The sequence below is a fragment of the Poecilia mexicana genome, unplaced genomic scaffold (genome assembly GCF_051168715.1).
Source record: "Poecilia mexicana isolate PSO_F unplaced genomic scaffold, ASM5116871v1 scaffold_12, whole genome shotgun sequence".
In the NCBI taxonomy this organism is placed as follows: domain Eukaryota; kingdom Metazoa; phylum Chordata; class Actinopteri; order Cyprinodontiformes; family Poeciliidae; genus Poecilia; species Poecilia mexicana.
In genome coordinates, this window is record NW_028263381.1 from 20348642 (window position 1) to 20367680 (window position 19039).

A 19039-nucleotide genomic window follows, 5' to 3' on the forward strand; every position below is an offset into this window, starting at 1 on the left:
TTGCTTCACCGTTGAAAGACATCTTCAGTTTAAGCACCACTGAGCTTTCAAATGCTCATTCAACTCTGTAATGAGAGGTTTATGCACTGGAGCCTCAATGTAATATCCTCTATGTGAGTGTCAGACTGTTCTTGTGGACACAATCTAATCATGTGCAGAGCTTTCTCTCTGAACCATGTGTTTCGTTGCATATCTCAGATTTCTCTTTACAACCTCAGTCAGACATCTGAGGAGACACTTATGCTGGACATTTACATAGAATCTAGGGCAGGATTTTCCCATGGGCCTGGATTGTGCAGAAAAGTGAGTTATAATCAAACATAACCGTAGTAGAAGCTCTAAATAATTCACACACAGAGAACTGCAGGTAGCAAATACACCAATATTTCATTAACTTGTGATAATATGTCTGATTCCTCTTCAGGTTTGCTTTTAGTAAATATTAAACTAAATTTTGGTTCCGGTTATTCTGCTTCGCCAAGAACTTTCTACAATTGTTCTGGATTTCTAAATGTTGGTTCTCCATGTTAGATTCTTATTGCTAAGTAATAAACTAATTGGAGTTTCTCTCCAATATTAACGTTAAATGTTGGTCTAAAGTACTAAATATTCCACATTTTAGTAAACTAAACAGAAATGGAGCAAGCAGGGCGAAGGTGGGTAGGAGGGAGAAGAGAGCAAGAGAAAAATGAATTATTTACTTAAAACAAGTCTTTATATCTTGCTAAAAAGTTACTTTTGGGTTAGATGTGTCTTATTTCAAGTGTACAAAGAAATTAGCACTAAAAATCAGACTAAAAATTCTTGGTAAGATTTTGTGTTTTTGCAGTGATGATATGAAATCCAGGTGAAAAGTTTACATACACTCTCCATCAGCAAGAGCATCATTTATTTTGATTCTTTAATGATTAATTATTTTTCCCAGGGTGAAAAGTTTATGATAAAAACAAGAATTGGTTGTGTAAGTTGGTTAAAAATTCCTTGTACTTCACATATCCTTACAGCCAAAAACAAATGACATTTGCACTTATAGAAAATGTACATAAACTTTGTAAGATTGATGTTTAGTCTGCAGCGATCGAATTGCACGGCACATTTGGTCCTAAAGAGTTTCCAAACAACTAAGCTGACTCATTAGGGCTGCACAACACAGACTTCACCCAATTTCCAGCTCTCCACGACTTAAAGACGCTTCTTTAAAGAACCCGTCAAGCGTGTTTACTTCAGGATGGAAAGTCTGAATTGGCCCCAGAAAACAGCCAAAGATGTAAGTTTTGAGGAACATCAGTGACACACAAAGTCCACACATCTTCTTCAAAGTGAGCGACACGGCACATAAACCAAAGCAAAAAATAAAACATGCTCATGTGGAGACGGGAGAAAACAGTCAGACAGTATCCAATTATTCACCGCTTTTGAAAAATCAGAAGATAATGGACTGCTATTATTCCAAAAGGACATTTTTGAAACTAAACTACATTAAAAATGTTTGTGTTCGTTCAGCTAAACCCAAAATTATTCAAGCCTCCAGCAGGTTGAGGTGTTTTTTATGTTCAACAGCAACATTAGCCGAGATTTATAGGGAGAAAAAGATCAGGGCCAGAAAACATCTTGTCAGCAATTTTTTTCATTCAGAATAAAGGAGAATACAATGTTAAGATGTAAATATAGCAAGTAAATTACATTTTCAGGGTTGTATTACATAAAAAAAAAACATTTTAGTTGAATGAAAATAATTTTAAATCAAAATCTGAAAGGCATATTGAATAACTTTGGGCTCAACTATATTTACAGGTGCATCTCAAAGGTAGAATTTAAACCAAAAGTTATTTAGAGTAAATTTCAGTTCAAAAAGTTTCATCACACACAGATTTATGTATTTTTGAGCAAATTTGGCGTAAAGCTAAAAAAAAACAAATTCAGTTTCTGTTCAGAAGGAAAATAAACCAATAAAAATGATTTTGGCAAAATAAATTTCATGTAACTGACATGTTGTGGCTTTGCATGATTATGGTGAAGACTGCTAAAGAGGCGCATTGTATTATAGCGGATTAACAGAAAGTTGAGTGGAAGGAAATACGTGATGGAAAACAAAGGAGAAACAGGCCAGGATTGCTTCTCAGATGTCAAAAAGAAATGCATTTCATTTTCTAACAGAACCTGGCTCATGTATACATGACCAAACCACCATGATACAACTGCTGTTACCATGGTTACGGCCATGTTGTAGTTTAAAAACTCATCAAAAATCTACTGACTCGACAGCCGTTCTGCAAACAGTCACTCATCGTTCAAAAATATAGATGTCCAGACTCTTGTAATAATGGAAATATTACTGGAAAGTAAAAGTTTAGCAGGGAACAAAAAAATCTCCTCAAGAATCCCATCAGTGTTTATGTCGTCTACTGCAAAGTCAGCGCAAAAAAATTTTAGAGCACGTCTTGGTTTCTACTGCTGTCAAAGTTTATAGATGCTGATTAAATTTTCTAGTAGGGCTTGGCATCTGCCCACACTGCCAAAGGTACCAATAACTCGTTTAATGACCGTGGTAATAATCCTGACCCGAGCGCCGTAGAAAACCTTTGGAGCATCGATGGAGTAATTCATGCAAAAGGAGCCCTGACCAACGACTGAGTGCAGTGCAGATTTGTTCAGCACTAAGAGAAAAAGCGATATTAGCTGCTGCTTTTCCACCATCTGTTTTAAACCACACAATTTCCTTCCACTTGGTTCTTAATTAATATGACTAAAGTTACTTGTGCTTCTTTCACAGTTAGCTTTTGAGGCTAACTTGAGCATCTCAATCACTGTTTAAGTCAAAACATTAATCCTTCGTAGGCTAGATTGACAAAATGCAGTATTTTAATTAGAGAAAGCCATACAGTTTCAGTAAGTAGAGGAAAAAAATATCGTATTGGTATCAGTTATCAGCCGAATGAGTTTTAGTATATCGGCGTATCGGGTATCGACCAAAAATCCAATATCAAGCATCTCTAATCCTTAGTTTTCTGAGAAACTGAATTCTGGGTTTCCATTAGCTTAGCCACCATCATAAAAACTAACAAATGAAAGCTTGGAATACATCCCTCTGTGTGAAATGAATTAGTGAAATTACTGGTCAACTGCCAAGAAACTGTCTGGGGTTTTTCAACTGGCTTAGGGTAATTTTGATTCGCTGAATCCAAAAATCACGTTGGTTTTGCTCAATCAGGTCAACTTCCTGAACTAGGCTACATATTAATTTGGGATGCTGGGATGCAGTTATGATGGCTGATTACTGTTGGACTCTAAAGAGAGATTTCCCTGCTGCTGAGCACATGAGGCGTTTGGAGGAATGGAAGTTTATGCCCTGAATTTTGCCATTCTGTTAGAAAACGATCTGTTTTTCTCCTATAGCCTTTTTTGGATGGGAAATATTAACAGAAATGACTGATAACCTCACAAAAATGTAATAAATTTAGTCAGAAGCTCGGATTTTTCTGAATCAAATCAGAAAAACCTGAACCGATTGAGAAAAATGGATGTTAGTTTTAATTCAGCCCTGCAAAATAGTCCTAATTCAGTTGAAGAAACATAACTTCCAAAAAATATCTTTTTGTAACCCAGTGCCTTATTCCATCTTACTGACATGCAACAAACATGCATTCCTCTGACCTCATTTTGCTCAGTAATGTTTGTCTTTTCTACCTTTACTGGCTTCAAGTGGAATAATTGGAGACATCCGACGTCGGAGGTTAAGGAGTGAATAGTGAGGAATTTAGGGTGTTAAGGTGGAATTTCAAGGGTGTCTTTTTACAGGGCATACTTGGTGAATTATTTACCTCTCTGTTGAGCCTTGTGTTTGATTTAGACTTTTTATTTTTAGGCTGAGGCGATGGGTCATACCTCACACTCCCTGGAGCCAGAAATTGTGCAAGTGCAGGAACCAGTGCCGTTGCCAAGCACCTCCAGCGCCTCTGGTGTGGCAGCGGGGTTGTAACTCATGTAATACTCTTGGAGTTGGGAGCTGAGGTTTTGCTCGGGCTCTGGGCTCTTTTTGCGCCGCTTCCGTCCCACCATCGACCGCTGCTGAAGCAACCGCGTAGCGCCCGGGTAACGCCGCCACACCACGTAGATGATGGTCAGGATGAGCGACATGGTGAAGAAGAGCGCCACGCTGCCCACCACCACTTTGTGCAGCGCCATGTGCTCCATCGCCGGGGGCGATATGAGGGTGGGCCGAGTGCGAACTGCGGTGTTCCTAGTGTCTTTGCTCATGTGGCCTGGATAGGTCGGGTGAGGTATCGGTCGAAGTCTGAAGGGTGGGAGGGGACCGAAGGTGCTGGTGGGTGGGGTCGTTGGCGAACCACTGGTGGGGGCAAAGGTCGGTTCAGCCGTGGCGTCAGAGATTAGCTCCGGCATCGGTGATGGCGTTTCGGTCATGAAGTAATCATTCTCCTCGCAAATGCCGTGGTTCCGTGTGACTTCCATGATTTTCTCTCCCTGGAGATGCTTGGGGCTGCTGCAGATCATGGTGGTGTCTTTACTGCCCCGGAAATTTCTCAGCCAGGCAACCAGGGGGCAAATGCCAGCTCCACAGTCCCATATGTTGCCAGCCAGGCTGATAGTGGTCAGTGAGATCCAGGCCGTCACAGCCTCTTGGGACACGTTGGACAATTTGTTGGATTCCAAGTTCAGGACTTGAAGGTTGGGCAAGCAGTGAAAAACAGCCGGGTCTAGCGTCTGAATTTCATTCCCAGACAGATCCAGTTTCTGCAGCGTGTACCAAGTCCAGGGAAGGCCCTGGTTCACCACTCTGATGCGATTCCACTGCAAATACAGGGATCTCAGATTGGCTAAGCGTGGAAACAGAAAAAAGTTGATCCTGGAGAACTGGTTGTGCTCCAGATGCAACTCCATCAGCCTTTGCAATCCCAAGAAGGTGGTGCGAGTGAGAGCCTTGATCCGGTTGTAGCCCAAATCCAGAAATTCCAGACTTCTGCACTCCAAAAACGCTCGAATCGGGATGTTGGAGAGACCGTTTGAGCGCAGGTGAAGGTTTTGCAGCTTTCGTAAGCCGTGGAATTGACCCGGTTGCAGGATTTCCAGTTTGTTGTAGGACAAGTCAAGGCTACGAAGGTTGGGGACGCCATGGAATGTTGAGTTATGCAGAGACGCGATCCGGTTGGAGCTCAGAATCAACTCTTTAAGCCTTCGGACTCCCTGGAACGCTCGACTGTCGACGACTGAAATTTGATTATGGTCCAGGTATATCCAAAGCAGCTGTCCCAGGTGAGCAAACTGGTAAGGTAGCAGGGTATGAAGTTCATTGTAGCGCAGGGAGAGACCCTGGCAGCCGACTGAGATGTTTTCCGGGACTTCTAAAAACCCAGAGGAGTCGCAGTGGATGGTTTTCCCCTCGCAGCGGCAGCTGTTGGGGCACGTGCGCTCGCCAAAGCTGAACAACAAGGGAGCTCGCAGGAGCAGGAGCAGAGGGAAAAGAAAGCACGTCAGCCTCCCATCACACAGCAGCGGACCTGGGAGCAAACAAAAGGAAACCAGGATTAGTAAAATCAAGAAACAATAGGAGGACGGCTACAAAACAGCAACAAATACTGAAAAAGAAAATTGTTTTGAAAAACATGGACTGGTTCTCCAATCAACAAGATGCGCTGACCAAAATGTGTTTATTTGTAGTATCAGTTGGGTTTTTAAAAGTTAAATCAGGGGACAATTTTAGAAGGAAAACTACTCATTTGCTTACTTGGCCAGAAGGAAAATTTTAAAAACCAAGACATGAAATAAAAGAAGCCAAATGAAACCAAGGATAACGCTGGAGAGAAAAGAAGGATCTGACAAGGACTCAATGAACTGGGTGGAAAATAAGCAGGGATGGTGATCACTGGTGGAAGAGATTAAATGGATGCAGAACAGCTGAGAGAGAGAAGCATTAAAGACACAATTCTTCTTCAGTTTAGGTTGGAAACGTCTATTCCTTCTTTTAATAGATGTTGCACAATTTTACTAATTTTGATGAGTTTTCGCTGCATAAATGCTGGAGGATTGTACAGCTGTAGTAGACTTCCAGTAATTTAGAGATCATCAAAAATTATTTTATTTTCAAGTTTTGAAAAGATTACTTTATTTTTTTTGAGAAATTGTAATCAGTTAAAATCAGCTTCACGAAATCGGAGATTGGAAATGGGACACAGAAACTCTGATTGGTGAATTTTAAGTGAATTTTGTTCCCAGACTCCTGCAGTCACCTTTCATGTGGATTAATAAATTAAAACAAACTCGTTGTGTATGTAGCAAAAAGGTTTGTTTTTATTTATAGCGTGGGGCACCTGCAACACGTTTCTTGAATTCTTCACACAATAATTCTTGAAAATGAAGTTTCTTGACATTTACTCAGTATTTTATATTTTATGAGGCACAGAGCTGAAATTTGAGACGGTAGATTTCCCAGGAACCTTCCTGGAACAGGAGTAATGTCTGCTCCCACCACAATGCACTGAACGGCAAAAGCGACTTTAAATGGTTGTGATTTACAGGCTGCTGACCTCCTCCTGATTTATTTTTCTGTCCATGCAGGCAGGACACAACATATTTCACATGATTCCACCACTGTGTCCAAGCTAACAGTAAAAAATCTGCAATCATACGTTGCAGGTAAGAATTCACTGCTGCTTAGAGAACAAAAATATGCAATAGTGCTAATAAAAGTAAATACAAGAGTCTGTTAATTGAAAATATTTCTTATGATGTTCAAGTCCAGCTGTTGACCTTCTGGAAACAACTATTTTCTTGGAGACTTCAAACACAGTAGAGATCTTATTTTAATGTGCTTCAGCCTTACAGTAAATATGCATAAACGGATACCGCAGAGAAGCTAGCTAGCCGGCTAGCTAGTTAGCTAGCTAGGTGGCTACTTAGATCAATCTCGATAATGAAAGAAATGCTTTTTATAGCTGCTGTTGCAAGTTTCCATAGATTCTCTGAGATTAAACTTAGGAGTCCAAACGTGTTTCTAACAGTGAAAAGTGAAAAGTTTACAAAAAAAAACCCACAAACGTTTTGAGTCTTTATTTTCCTCTATTTTCTAATCAAGAGACACTGAATGTCTCAAGAGGTTCAAGTCCAGCTGCTGGCCTTCAGGAAACATTAATTATATTCTATTTACTTGGAGACTTCAAACACAATAGACATCTTATTTTAATGTGCTTTACTATCAATCTAAATGGATACTACAGCCAACCGGCTAGCTAGTTGGCTAGCTAAATCATAATACTTTGACAACTGCTGTGTTAAGCTGTGTTTATGTTTCCATGACATAATGCAATTTAAACTGCCTTGTTGCTGAAATGCCAGACAAATAAACTTGATTGATTGATTCAAACTCCCCATTTTAGATATTTATTCCTCTCTTTGTTTCCTCTCTTTTCTTTAATCTCATTTTCTGGATGAAGACAAGTGAAGACTGCTTATTTCTGCATCGCAATAATTCACCTCTGGTGAAAATTATTGCTCATTTCAGCTCTTCCGCTGATAGCTCAGGGCTTTTATGAGACGCTGCCTGCGTCAGTGGCTTTTTAAACCTCTTATCAATATGAAAAATAAGGATCACAGGCACTTTATCCACCAAAACATTTTGCGAAGGTTGTAATATTTGATCGGATGAGGGCTAATGGCAGGAAAACGTCAATTGGATCCTCTGCCTCAGTCGCAGCGTAATGCAGTTAGCAGACTAGGTGAGGACAGGGGTCCTTTAACTTAACATGAGATGGAAATTGGATAGTTTTCACCCAAAGCTTCCCATTCTGTCAAAAACTGCAAATGGCGAGGTCAAGATGTGAAGACGCGCTCGTCTCAAGACTCAGAAATCCCTTAAAACGTGGTTTATTCATAATGCTGTGCAGAGGCTTACCACAGTGAAGACAGGTGAAGTTTTCAGTTCTGACACCAAATAGTAACACCATCTGCGGTGATTTCCCACAGTGTGAACTGTGCTTTTCAAGCTGAATCAATGTCAGCAAAAAAATACACTCCAAGAACCCTGGGCACCTTGAGAGAAATCATCCAGGACGTAATGTTCATGCGGATGCGTTTCTGGGGAAGGTCAAAGGTTCAGCAATCACAGAGCTGGAAGGAAGACATCACTAGAGCTGACAAAAATGTCAAAAATTCATCCGTCTCGCAGCTAAAATGACATGAGCAGCAATTAAGCAATGGATGGATAGAGCTGGCAGAACCGTCACACAAAAAGACAACTACAGCAGGAAATGATGCAGGGCTGAAACATAAAGACAAAACAATCAGATTCTAAAAAAGAGGCTTGGTAACATTTTATTTTGAAGGGGCGTACATAAGACTGACATAATGGTCATAAAGGTGATAAAACACCTGCTATGAACACGAAGGAGTCTTCACAAGTGGTTATGACTGTCATTCGGTTAATAATGACACTTTTAATGGATTTTTAGTGCAACTTTGCAACAAAAGTGTCATTATTTACCGTTTAAAGCAAAGTTGACAGTTAAAACTACCAACTTTACGAGAATGCCGTACATTCAGCTACAACAATGAATACTGCAATAGACATGTGATCAATATCAATAGATAATACATCTGATAGAATATTCATTAAATTCACTGAACTCCGATCCAGAACCGCACAGCATTCTGGAAAGGCTTTGCCAACATCAAGGCAAGTTAAGCAACGCTGGTTAACAGCTCAACCTTTTTTCAGGTGACATTTATATAGTAAATCTAATTACAATCATAACATTTCTTTAAAACTTTAATAGTCAGAAACTTGTAAAAACATCAACTCTTCTTCAGAAATTTAATTTAGTCTCATAAGCAGATGCTTTTATTTTTTTCTTTATATGTATTTAAATGTATTTTTGACACTTTTTGCAGAAAAGAATAGACAAAAAGGCACACATTGTTTTATTTTACTCATTTATGTATGTATTTATTTAACTTTTGTTTTGTACTTTGTAGATTATCAATATCTGTAGTTATTCTTTAATTTTTCTTATAAGAGTAAAGATATTATGTTAAAGATCCTCTATTTGAAGTAAATGGAGGATCTTTTGATTGATGGAATCAACAAACTCACTAATTCTTCGGTTACCTAGCAACAACCTGCAGAGTAACCCGTGGTTGCCTAGCAACAACCTTAAGTAACTTGTGCACCCAAAATACTAGCAAACAATCTCAAACACTACCAGGCAAAGAGTAGCAGGGAGTGTGGTGTGGCCCCCTCCCCACCTGCTGCTGCTCACATTCCTAAATTCTTTTTTGTTTGTTTGCTTGTGTAAATCTTTTAGGTTTATATTTTTACAGTTGGTTTTCCACTGCAAGAGAAAAGCATAAGCATCAGAAAGTGTCTTGTTATATTTTTTAGACTTGATATATAAGCTTCCACTTTCCTTTGTCAACCTTTAGTGACCTTCACATTAAAAATGCTGAAGATTCGAGCATTAAGGCTAAATGCACAAAAATAATTATACCACTAGCCTGAGATTTAATTGTTTGACCTATTTTATGATGGCTACAGTTCAACAATTTCATTTTTATAATGATTTCTGAGTAATATCATCACATCTGACCATGGATGGCTTCAACTCTCGTGTCCCATTGTGGAGGCGGATGCAGTTTCCAGGAAATACGAGTACAGATATTATGATGCACAATGTGTATTTTTGTGGAAAATACTCTGTTATTATGGTTTATATAAACACTTTGTGTCATCTTGTGGTCTCTAAACAACTAAAATTCTGCTTTTACTGTGTATTTCAACAATGAAACCCATTTAAGCACTGGTGGTGACACATGCAGAGTAAATTCATTCTAAAAAGAAATAATTAAAGTGGTTTACTCTTAATCTTGAATGAAACATCTGCTTAAAGTGTTTAGAAATTTCTACAAGATTAATGCAAAAACTAACTGCACAATTTCTGGGACAGAAATCCAAACAACAGGGGTGCCATGGCTGAACAGTGCAGCCATCTGGACTGCAAGATCTGCAAATTAAACCTGACAGACACCAAGTCCTCACACGACCGTTTGGTACAGATCCTGCCTGATGCAGGACAGAGCCGACATGTTAAAAAGCACAACAGTCCTATTCTAACGGCAACATTAGCACACAGATGAGCTCCTAATTGGTGTTTAATGAAACTATGTAAATGTTTTGCTGTTCACATGACCTGGTTTTCCCAGAAATCTGAAATGTGTGGAACGCAGATGAGCTACGATGAAATGGTTTAGATCAGGGGTATTAAACTCATTTTCGTTTTGGGCCAAATCAAGATCCCGAATGCTCTTAAAGGGCCGGTTGTGCCAGAATGTATTGATAAACCTGTTAAAATATCAATGAATTCTTAAAATTAAATAATATTATTGAAAGTATTTTCAGTCCCTCCAGGATTTTGTAATTTTTCTTGTGATTTTTTGCAATAAAAATCAAAGTGTTTGTGGTATTAATTTGGAAATATTTGCAATATTTGCACTTATTTATGACGGTAAATGCAACTCACTGTATGAACTATAATCTGACATCAGTTAAGGCAGAGGAAGCTGTTTACTACAAGTAAAGTTTTTGACAGAAAAATCCACAATAAACTCCCAATAATGTATCAGTGCAAAAAAGTGCGGGGATTTGTTGATTTTGTGTGAATTTCCATGATAATTCTTAGGAACCTGGAGGGACTGACTGATATAATTTCGCAGTAAACAGATAGAAAATGCATTAATTTGATAGAAAACATAATATTTAAGCACATTTACTGTTTAGTCTAGAACCTAGAAGGCCACATAGAAAGTTGCAGCAGGCCAGATTTGGCCCACGGGCCTCGAGTTTGACACATGGTTCAGATCGATGTTTATTCAGCTGACTGCATGGCCCAGTCCAGGAGAGTTGGTTCAATTGGTGATCAAAGTTGTACAATTTGTTAAATTTTCAGCTGCTGCAGTTTGAAAAACGTGTTCTTCCCCCTCGCCAGTGGTGGCGCTGCACCAAGAAAAACTGAAGGAAGCCACACAAAAACCTCTGATGAAGAAAACCTTCTTCACATAACGTAACCACTTCCACACTTGTTTTGGTTGTATTTACCCAGAATTCATTGTGCTTCCTGCTTTGCGCAGTCTCTGGTCCGCTTGGCGTTCACATTTGCATTAAAACCGCACCAGAGTTCACTTCATCCAAACCAAGGCTGAGGTTTGTAGATGAACCAGAGTTTGTTTGTTGACTTTGATTACATATTCACAGCTCCCCAAACGAACCAGACTAGAGCTTGGACAAGCGGAAACTGCATCTCCAAAGTATTGACTGTAGGAGGCGCTACTTTGTTCCGCTCCATCACATAAAATCCTAACAAACACATTAAATGTTGTGGCTGTAACATGAACAGCATGTGGTAAACTGTGCAGGCTCCTTTTTGATATAAGTCACTGTTTTTACTTTAAGCTGGAAGAGGTAATCCTCTGAAAAGTTTTTTTTTTTTACCTGTCACAGAATCAAATGTACGAGTGCAAAAAGGCGATCATTCAGCGACGGCATCAACACGTTCAGTCGCTGTCCAAACGATGGAGAGCAGCATCAACAAGGTGAGGAGTGTCAGCTAAAATTTAGCTAAGATATGTTTTCAAAGCAATTTGTCTGTCTTCTTGTCCGGAAAATGACACGACAAAAAAACAAAAGCAGGAGTTGATGAAACTCTGCAGAGGTGAATTATGGGTAAACTGAGGAAAACTCATCATTTCTAGTCCAACTCAAAGTCACACTTCATAAAATTTGCACAGAAAGCTGGAAAATCTTCTCGCTCTGGTTTGTTTTATAGTTTCTTTTTTTGTTGTTTACAATTTCAAAAGACATTTTGTGGTTCTCACATCTCCTGTTTGTAAATTTCTTTATTCTCACTAGATCTTTAGGTAAAAACACATAAATCTCTTGTGGGAAAGTAAAATTTACCACCTCAATGGTGTATGTTTTGTACAATCCAAACCAATAAGTAGGCTCTGTAAGCAGAGCTGCAGCAGGAATGCTGCATATTATTTGAGCTGTGTGGGTTTTTACAATCCCATCTGATAAGAGATGGTAAAGCTACAGAACCAGGGGAAACGGTCTGGGTATTCAGAATATACGTCGACCCAAAAGTGAACTTCTATAAATAAACCTGGCACAAGAAAGGAAGGACATTACTGTTTGGTTGGCTGGATTATTTCTTTTTTGTCGCGATTATTCCTGGTAATAAATCTTAAACTGGCTATTTCCCTTTCAATGTCCAGAGCCACATTTGGAGGAAAAATGGTTTTGTGGGCTGAGCAGCAGAGTTGAGTGTGTGGGTTGTTGTGTGTATGAACAACTAGCCAAATCCTCTCTGTTAATGCCAAACCGTTTATTCTGCTGTTGACTTCTGGTTGGCGTCAGTCACCTTTACTGGATGATACAAGTTTGGACAAACAAGACAAGCTAGCAGTTTAGTAACTGGTTCCAACTGAATCTCATCTTGAGATATTTCCGTCACACTAGAAGACCATTTCCATTTCAATTAGCATTCTGTTCTCCACACTTTGACCTTATGATCCAAATGCCATCGGCAGAATCTGAACGCTGAACAAAACATTCTTCCACATGTTCATCGCATCAGTCTTTGCTGCAACCAAACATTTCATAATCCGAAGCAGCAAACTGCAAAATCTAAACTGTGCAAGACTAAAGAAACTACCAGCATTTGTTAAATTTAGCTTGAATTCACATTTTGATGAATATCTGGTTCTGAGCTGTTGTACAACACCATCAGAAGCCCTAAATAAAAGAACGGTTGATAATGACACCGGACAGTTCTCCGGAGTCGCCGCGCCTCCCCCAGGCTACAACTCTGGTATTTGAGCAAAATGTCAAGAACTTATCAATGTACTTGCAGAAACGAAACATTAAATTGTTAATTAAAACATGGTAAAGTGATTCCTGAGGCTGTGCTTTAAAGGAACAATATGTTTGTACAGTAAATTGTAAAGTTGCGGAAGATGTCAAAGGTCAAATATAAAAGTATATTTCCACAATATTACTACAATTAATCTCATCATGACATTAGTATATTCTCTATAAAATCTGATTGATGGCAGATTATAATTTTTTAGTTAATTAGTTTGTCAATTATAAGTAGAGATCATTACGCTGGGAAACCAACATTTTATTACCAAATATTTCCTAAACAGCTTACTGCATCTTTGTTCTCCCTGAAGGATTTAAAGCCATTATTTATGTTTTCCAGGTGATTATTCACCTGAAACTTGTTGTGGTGTAAGCTCTGCACTGGTGGCAACATCCTCAAACAAAACTCTTTATGTCCAGGTAAGGCTCCCCAGTTCTTTCCAAATGAAAAAATGTGTGAAAAACTGAAGCTTTCCCACATTTTAACCTCATTTTCACTTGGTTTAGATTCAGGGCAGTGTTTTCTTTTCTACAGCCATGTTGTTGTTGTATTTCAGTTCAGATGAGCCTCTCTCCCTTCAACATCATTACATTTGTATTCATTTGCAGCATTCTAAGTAATAGTGTCCTGCAAAGTGACGACTGATGGCCGTTTTCTTTCCCTTGCAGCCAATCACTGCTCAGACTGACTGAGTGATTTCAGCCGGTTTAAGCTTTCAAGGTACATCACGATTTTAAAAATCAACCTTTTGCCAGTCAGTTGGCTAAAACAAAGCTTCTACAGTTTACCTTTTCTCAAACAAAACATAAATTTGGCTAGCATTTACAATCTACTAGCCAGTAGTTTGCCAAACAGCTGATTGCAGGCTGGCCTGAGCTGACAGCCTGACTAATTCACCAGCTATTTTGTTCCAAGTTTTACTCTATAAACAGCAAAAACAAGTAATTATTTGGAAATTACAACTAAGTGTAGTTGGTGTTTTGTTCTGCAAGACTCTGCATAAAAAATATTTGGATAAAGTTCTCAATACGTCTTTTACACATGGAAGCAGATGCAGCGATTGATTCGACGTGTAAATTTGTTGATTTATACAATTCCAACATGTGTGTAGCATAAAATAACCGTGTGTGTGTGTGGGTGTGTGTGTGTGTGTGTGCAGAGAGATCATACTGCAACAAGATGTGACGACTACAGTGGAAAACACTCGAACACCTTAAGCTTCCCACTGGACTATCTTACAACTGTGACATTTGAATAAAATGTCAAGAAAATTTTCTTCTGCGGCAGAGAAGATGAGACGGTTAGCTAAACGTTCCTGATTTAAAATCCTAAAATGTTCTCTACAGATTATTAGGCTTATTTATAAAAAAGAAAAACTTAACTTATTGCAGTTCTTTAATTTAAAAGGTGAAACTCATTCCACACAAATGTTGATTTCTGATTAATTGCATGTATTTTTAGCATCTATATCTGTGTAGCTGTGACTATGTAGTTTTTTTTAACCCTTTACATTTGTCACAGCAGCCCAGTTTCGATTTGTATTAATATTACTAATGTCTTCCTTTTGCTGCCGAGAAGCTGAAATTTACCCACTGAGTTACAAAATAAAGGTCTGTCCTTTTCTATTGTTTGTATTGTATTGATTATGGCTTATAGCCAATAAAAATCCACAATTAAGCTTGTAAGAAAATTAAACTATTGCATAAGACTAATATGAAAAAATCATTTTTGATTCAGAAATGTTATGAATAAATATGAGAACGAGCGGTGACCTGATAGAGATATGGCAAACAGTCAATAACACAATCCTTAGGCCACAAAAGGTCGTTGCTAAGAAAGCTGATGTCTTTATACCAGGATGCTAATGGAAAGTTGAGTGGAAGGAAAAGTCCGTTCTATGACTTAATGAAGATTACATTTGGACCACTGCAATAGTTTAAAAGTTTGCTCAGATTTTGTGTGATGATTTGATGGAAACAAATTATGAAGAATTGTCACAGTAGCGAAGATTTTGAACATTTTTATTGGTCTTCTGTGACTTTTTTTTTTTTTTTTTTGGAGAAACATAATTCTGGGGGTTTCACATAACATCTTTTAAATGCTTTAATTATTTTTTGAACAAAAATGTCCCAATCATAAAGTCTGCACTTTTCTCCTCTGCAATTTTTCCTTCCACTAAACTTTCCATTCAATTTTTTTTGCATGTAGCCCTCTGCTGAAGAAATGAGTCAAAGGTTTTCCTCATATCAGAAGTTATAACAAAGCATCTTCTATCTTAGCAGTAAGCTTTAATGATGTAACTGAACAGAAATAAACCAAATTTATGCACTTTTTGACTTCAAAATTCCTATTTTCGAGGATATTCCTTAGGTAAAAAGAGGACATCTTAGCAAAAAAAAGAATTGCACCAAGAAGAAAAGCAGCTGAAGGGGAAAACTGGAGGTAAATGAGGTGTGATGACGAGTATATGATGAACAGAACGTGAACACGGGAGCTATAAATAAATCCCAGAAGTCCTCCAAGCCATGGCTGCACTGCCACTTCCATCACTTCCAATAACAGCTCCGCTAACACACCCAGATATCCACCATCACAACTTCATCTCATCAGTGCTAATCTAAATAAACCAGCCCGTTCTGAGATAAAGGGAATTTTAACCAAACTCTCGCTACGTTTTTGCTTTTTTCCTTCTGTTTTTTTGTGTGTCAGTGACAGCAGGGGGGTTATTCACATTGATTTTAGATGACTGGAAACTCCAGGCTGCACACCCACAGAGCGCTCAGCCACTGGTTCTCTGACGCCTCCACATGACAGCACCTTTAAATTAGGACACATCGGTTCGCCATGGATTTCTGTGTAGAATAATAACGACCGGCTGAATATCTGCACACCGGGGACCAAGCAGGACCTCAACTCAACACGGATTGATCAGCCGATCATTAAATGTGCAGGGATGACTCAGCTTTTTCACTTTTATTCCTTCATTTTTCCTTGTTGTTAGAATTTAACACAGGAATTAGGAGGACGGGGTGTTGAATACGGCCAACCGAAGAGCAGATGTGATCCGTTTACCTGGTTCCCTTCGTCTTAGTAGAGCGGGACCAATCGGAGCCGAAGGCTTTCATAGATTTCATACTCTGCTCCTTCTTACATCTGGGATGTGTGAACAACAATGTAAACAACTATCAGGAGCCGAAATCAAAACGAGCCCCAAAGAAATTAGGAAAATTAACCGAAACATTTAAAACAGCCGGAGGGATTTGAAGGATTTAGCTGAAAAGCTCAGCTGAGTTAAAAACAGCTTTCGATTATCTGAAGACTTTTTACTGTTTTATGTGTACAAGTACAATAAATTGTCCCAGAAATTATTGCGATAAACAATAATGTCGTTTTTTTGAGACCATTTTCAAGTAATATAATAGCAATGCAAAACCACATTCTCAAAGATTAATAAACTTAACACAGGTAAGTGGAAAACAATTTAAATATCCAAAAAACAAAAAAAAAAAAACAGAAACTAATAAAAGTAATAAAATCTCTCTAAACAAAATTTAGAGACACCAAACCATCAGACTGAAAAGTTTTATTCCGTTTTTGGTAGAAAGAGAAAAACAAAATCTGGCAAATGGAAATTATTGAGATTGTTTTAGTTTATTATGTGATTGTTTTTTTTTATTGCAGTACAGCTGTTTAATAAGTGCTTTTATATGCAGATTTATGAAAAGTATTCATTCACCTTGAACTTTTTTTCCACATCTTAAAGCATTAAACCACAATCTTCACTGTATTTTAGTGTATTTTTAAATTAAAGACCAAAGCAAAACGGCTTCAGGCTTCACGGTGTGTGTGTGTGTGTGTGTGTGTGTGTGTGTGTGTGTGTGTGTGTGTTAAATGGCCTCTTCATCATGCCATTCAGTTTGGTCAAGGCCTGATAAGTCCTTCATTTAATTCAGGAGAAGAGATGCATCCAATACCTGGAGGACAGGTATTCCAGCAGGGTTCAGGGTGAATGGATGAATATTCATTCATCATAAAACTCATTAACAAAAAGAAACATAAATGGCTAAAAATATATATATAAGTTTAATAGCAAGTTGTCAACTGACAATTTGGTTTTTTTTATAGAAAATTATGACAAAAACGTGAAATGAAATCGTTACATTTGCTTAAAGCTGCAGTAGATTATTAATTTCTTCTACATATGTGATAAAATCATCATTATGTCCCGACAGTAGGAATACGAGACACATTTACAGATTTTAACCGTCTCATAAAGAAACAGTGTCACGTTTAACCAATAATAAAAAAAACAAAAAAAAAAACATTTTAATATAAGCTTCATATTGCAGCTTTAAGGTTTCCATCTGAATCTGGAACATAAAAAGTTTTTTTGTATTCCATCTTCTGGTTTCAGTGAAACCTTGAGAGTGAGAAACATTTCGGTGAGTGACTAAACTGAGTTGCTAAAAGCATTTGCCAGAAAAAGAACAGGCTGCTTCATTCAGTGAGTCAGTTGCAGACTGTTGCTGCAGATCGTGGTGACAACATCCTGTGCCCTTTTTTGGAAAAAGCAACATAAGACACAAAAAGGTCTCAAGTTAAAAACAAACTGCATGTTATCGTTTACTTGTTTACATCGGGAAATGTTGCGCAATCACACAACAAAGAGTAAAAAGACGATTCTTTGTCGTGCTAGCATGAGCGCGGCAGAACAACTCCGTTAGCTAAATGAAGCCTGGAGATGCAGCTACTGTTAATTTAGTGCAGTGAATGACTGCAAAGGGAAAAATAACACAGAAAAATTGTTAAATAACTCAAAACCACTTTTTTTTCCTGCTCTCTGTTGGGTACGCTACACACAAACCCGTTGCTATAGCAACTGACAACAGCACACTCAGTATGTAGTATATTTCTAGGCTTGATGTTTATTTTGCAATTATTAATAAATGATCACTGCGGTAGATTAGCTACTGATGCTATTAGCTAAGCTAACATTGATTAGCTAATTTAAACTCCTGCTCTACTGATGATCTGCCAGACTTGTTGTGTTTAGGTTGCCTTTTCTTTAACTGAACTGAAACACACAGAATTCCACAGCACATCTACATGCTACGGTTGTCATAGTCAAGCTAGCATAACTTTACTTCCCTCTCCCACGCTATTTTTTTTCTTAAAACTGTTGACAATTAGTAGCAAAGCACTGCGACTCTTTTTCTTTTATATATCAGAAGTAAATTTAAGATTTAGCGCATTATGTAGACAACGTAACAGCTAAAACCAATGCTAATCATTGTTAGCCATCAGAAAGATGAAGGTCCATTGTTTCCTACTATCTATTAAAACTGAATAGAATTTCATAAAAACTAATCTAATCTAAATAGAAAAATGCTATCCCAAAATAACCCTGCTTTCATTTAATTCTAGTTTAGGGACATGTAATGCAACAGCATAGTTAATGCTGGCTTACAACGGTAGCTAACACTGTGTTGCTCTTAAACCAGAGGAGTATTCAATGAAGAATAAACATACGAAACAGGAGGAGGAAAACTACAGGCTTTTATTGCGTACAGAAATTAAAGCTGAGGCTGGATTTGCATCTGTTGTGAGCAATAAATATCAATTAAAACCCAGAGCTTCTGTGCTCCACTTTCCTCAGGGCCCAATTACTCCCAAGAGAAAAGTTAGACTCTGAGCTTACACATTAAATGTCAACCAGAATTGGCTGAAAAACGAGGAACACATGAAATGTTATTACATAGAATATATAAGCATATCTTTTTCCCCAGCTACAGCCTTTAAGGTCAGCTTCCAGAGGAAAACTTCCCTAAAATGACTGTAAAAAGTGAAGTGGCTCCTCCCCTCAGGACACAGCGCTCTGGCACACCCAACAAAGTCAGCTGTCGTCCTCCTTGGCCGAACGTCAACTTGGTATTTCATCTGAAAGCACCGATGCAAAAGCTATTACCCAGAGTGGCCATGTCGATTGGCCAGCGGTGGTATGGCCACACACTGGGGCACTTCAGGGAGATGAAAAGTGTCCAAAAAAAGTAAATATGCTTTCTATTTCTAATTAGATCGGCCACATTACCAGTGGGTAATGCATATTATAAAAG

General features: G+C 38.4%; 1 protein-coding gene across 1 annotated transcript in view; it reads right to left on the reverse strand.

Moving 5' to 3' along the window:
• lrrtm4l1 (leucine rich repeat transmembrane neuronal 4 like 1) overlaps positions 1 to 19039 on the reverse strand; it is a 118666-nt gene that overhangs the window by 34322 nt on the left and 65305 nt on the right. The window contains exon 3 of the mRNA XM_088011355.1: positions 3886 to 5516. Coding sequence (XP_087867481.1) covers positions 3886 to 5516 — 1631 coding nt within the window. The remainder of the gene's footprint in view (positions 1 to 3885; positions 5517 to 19039) is intronic.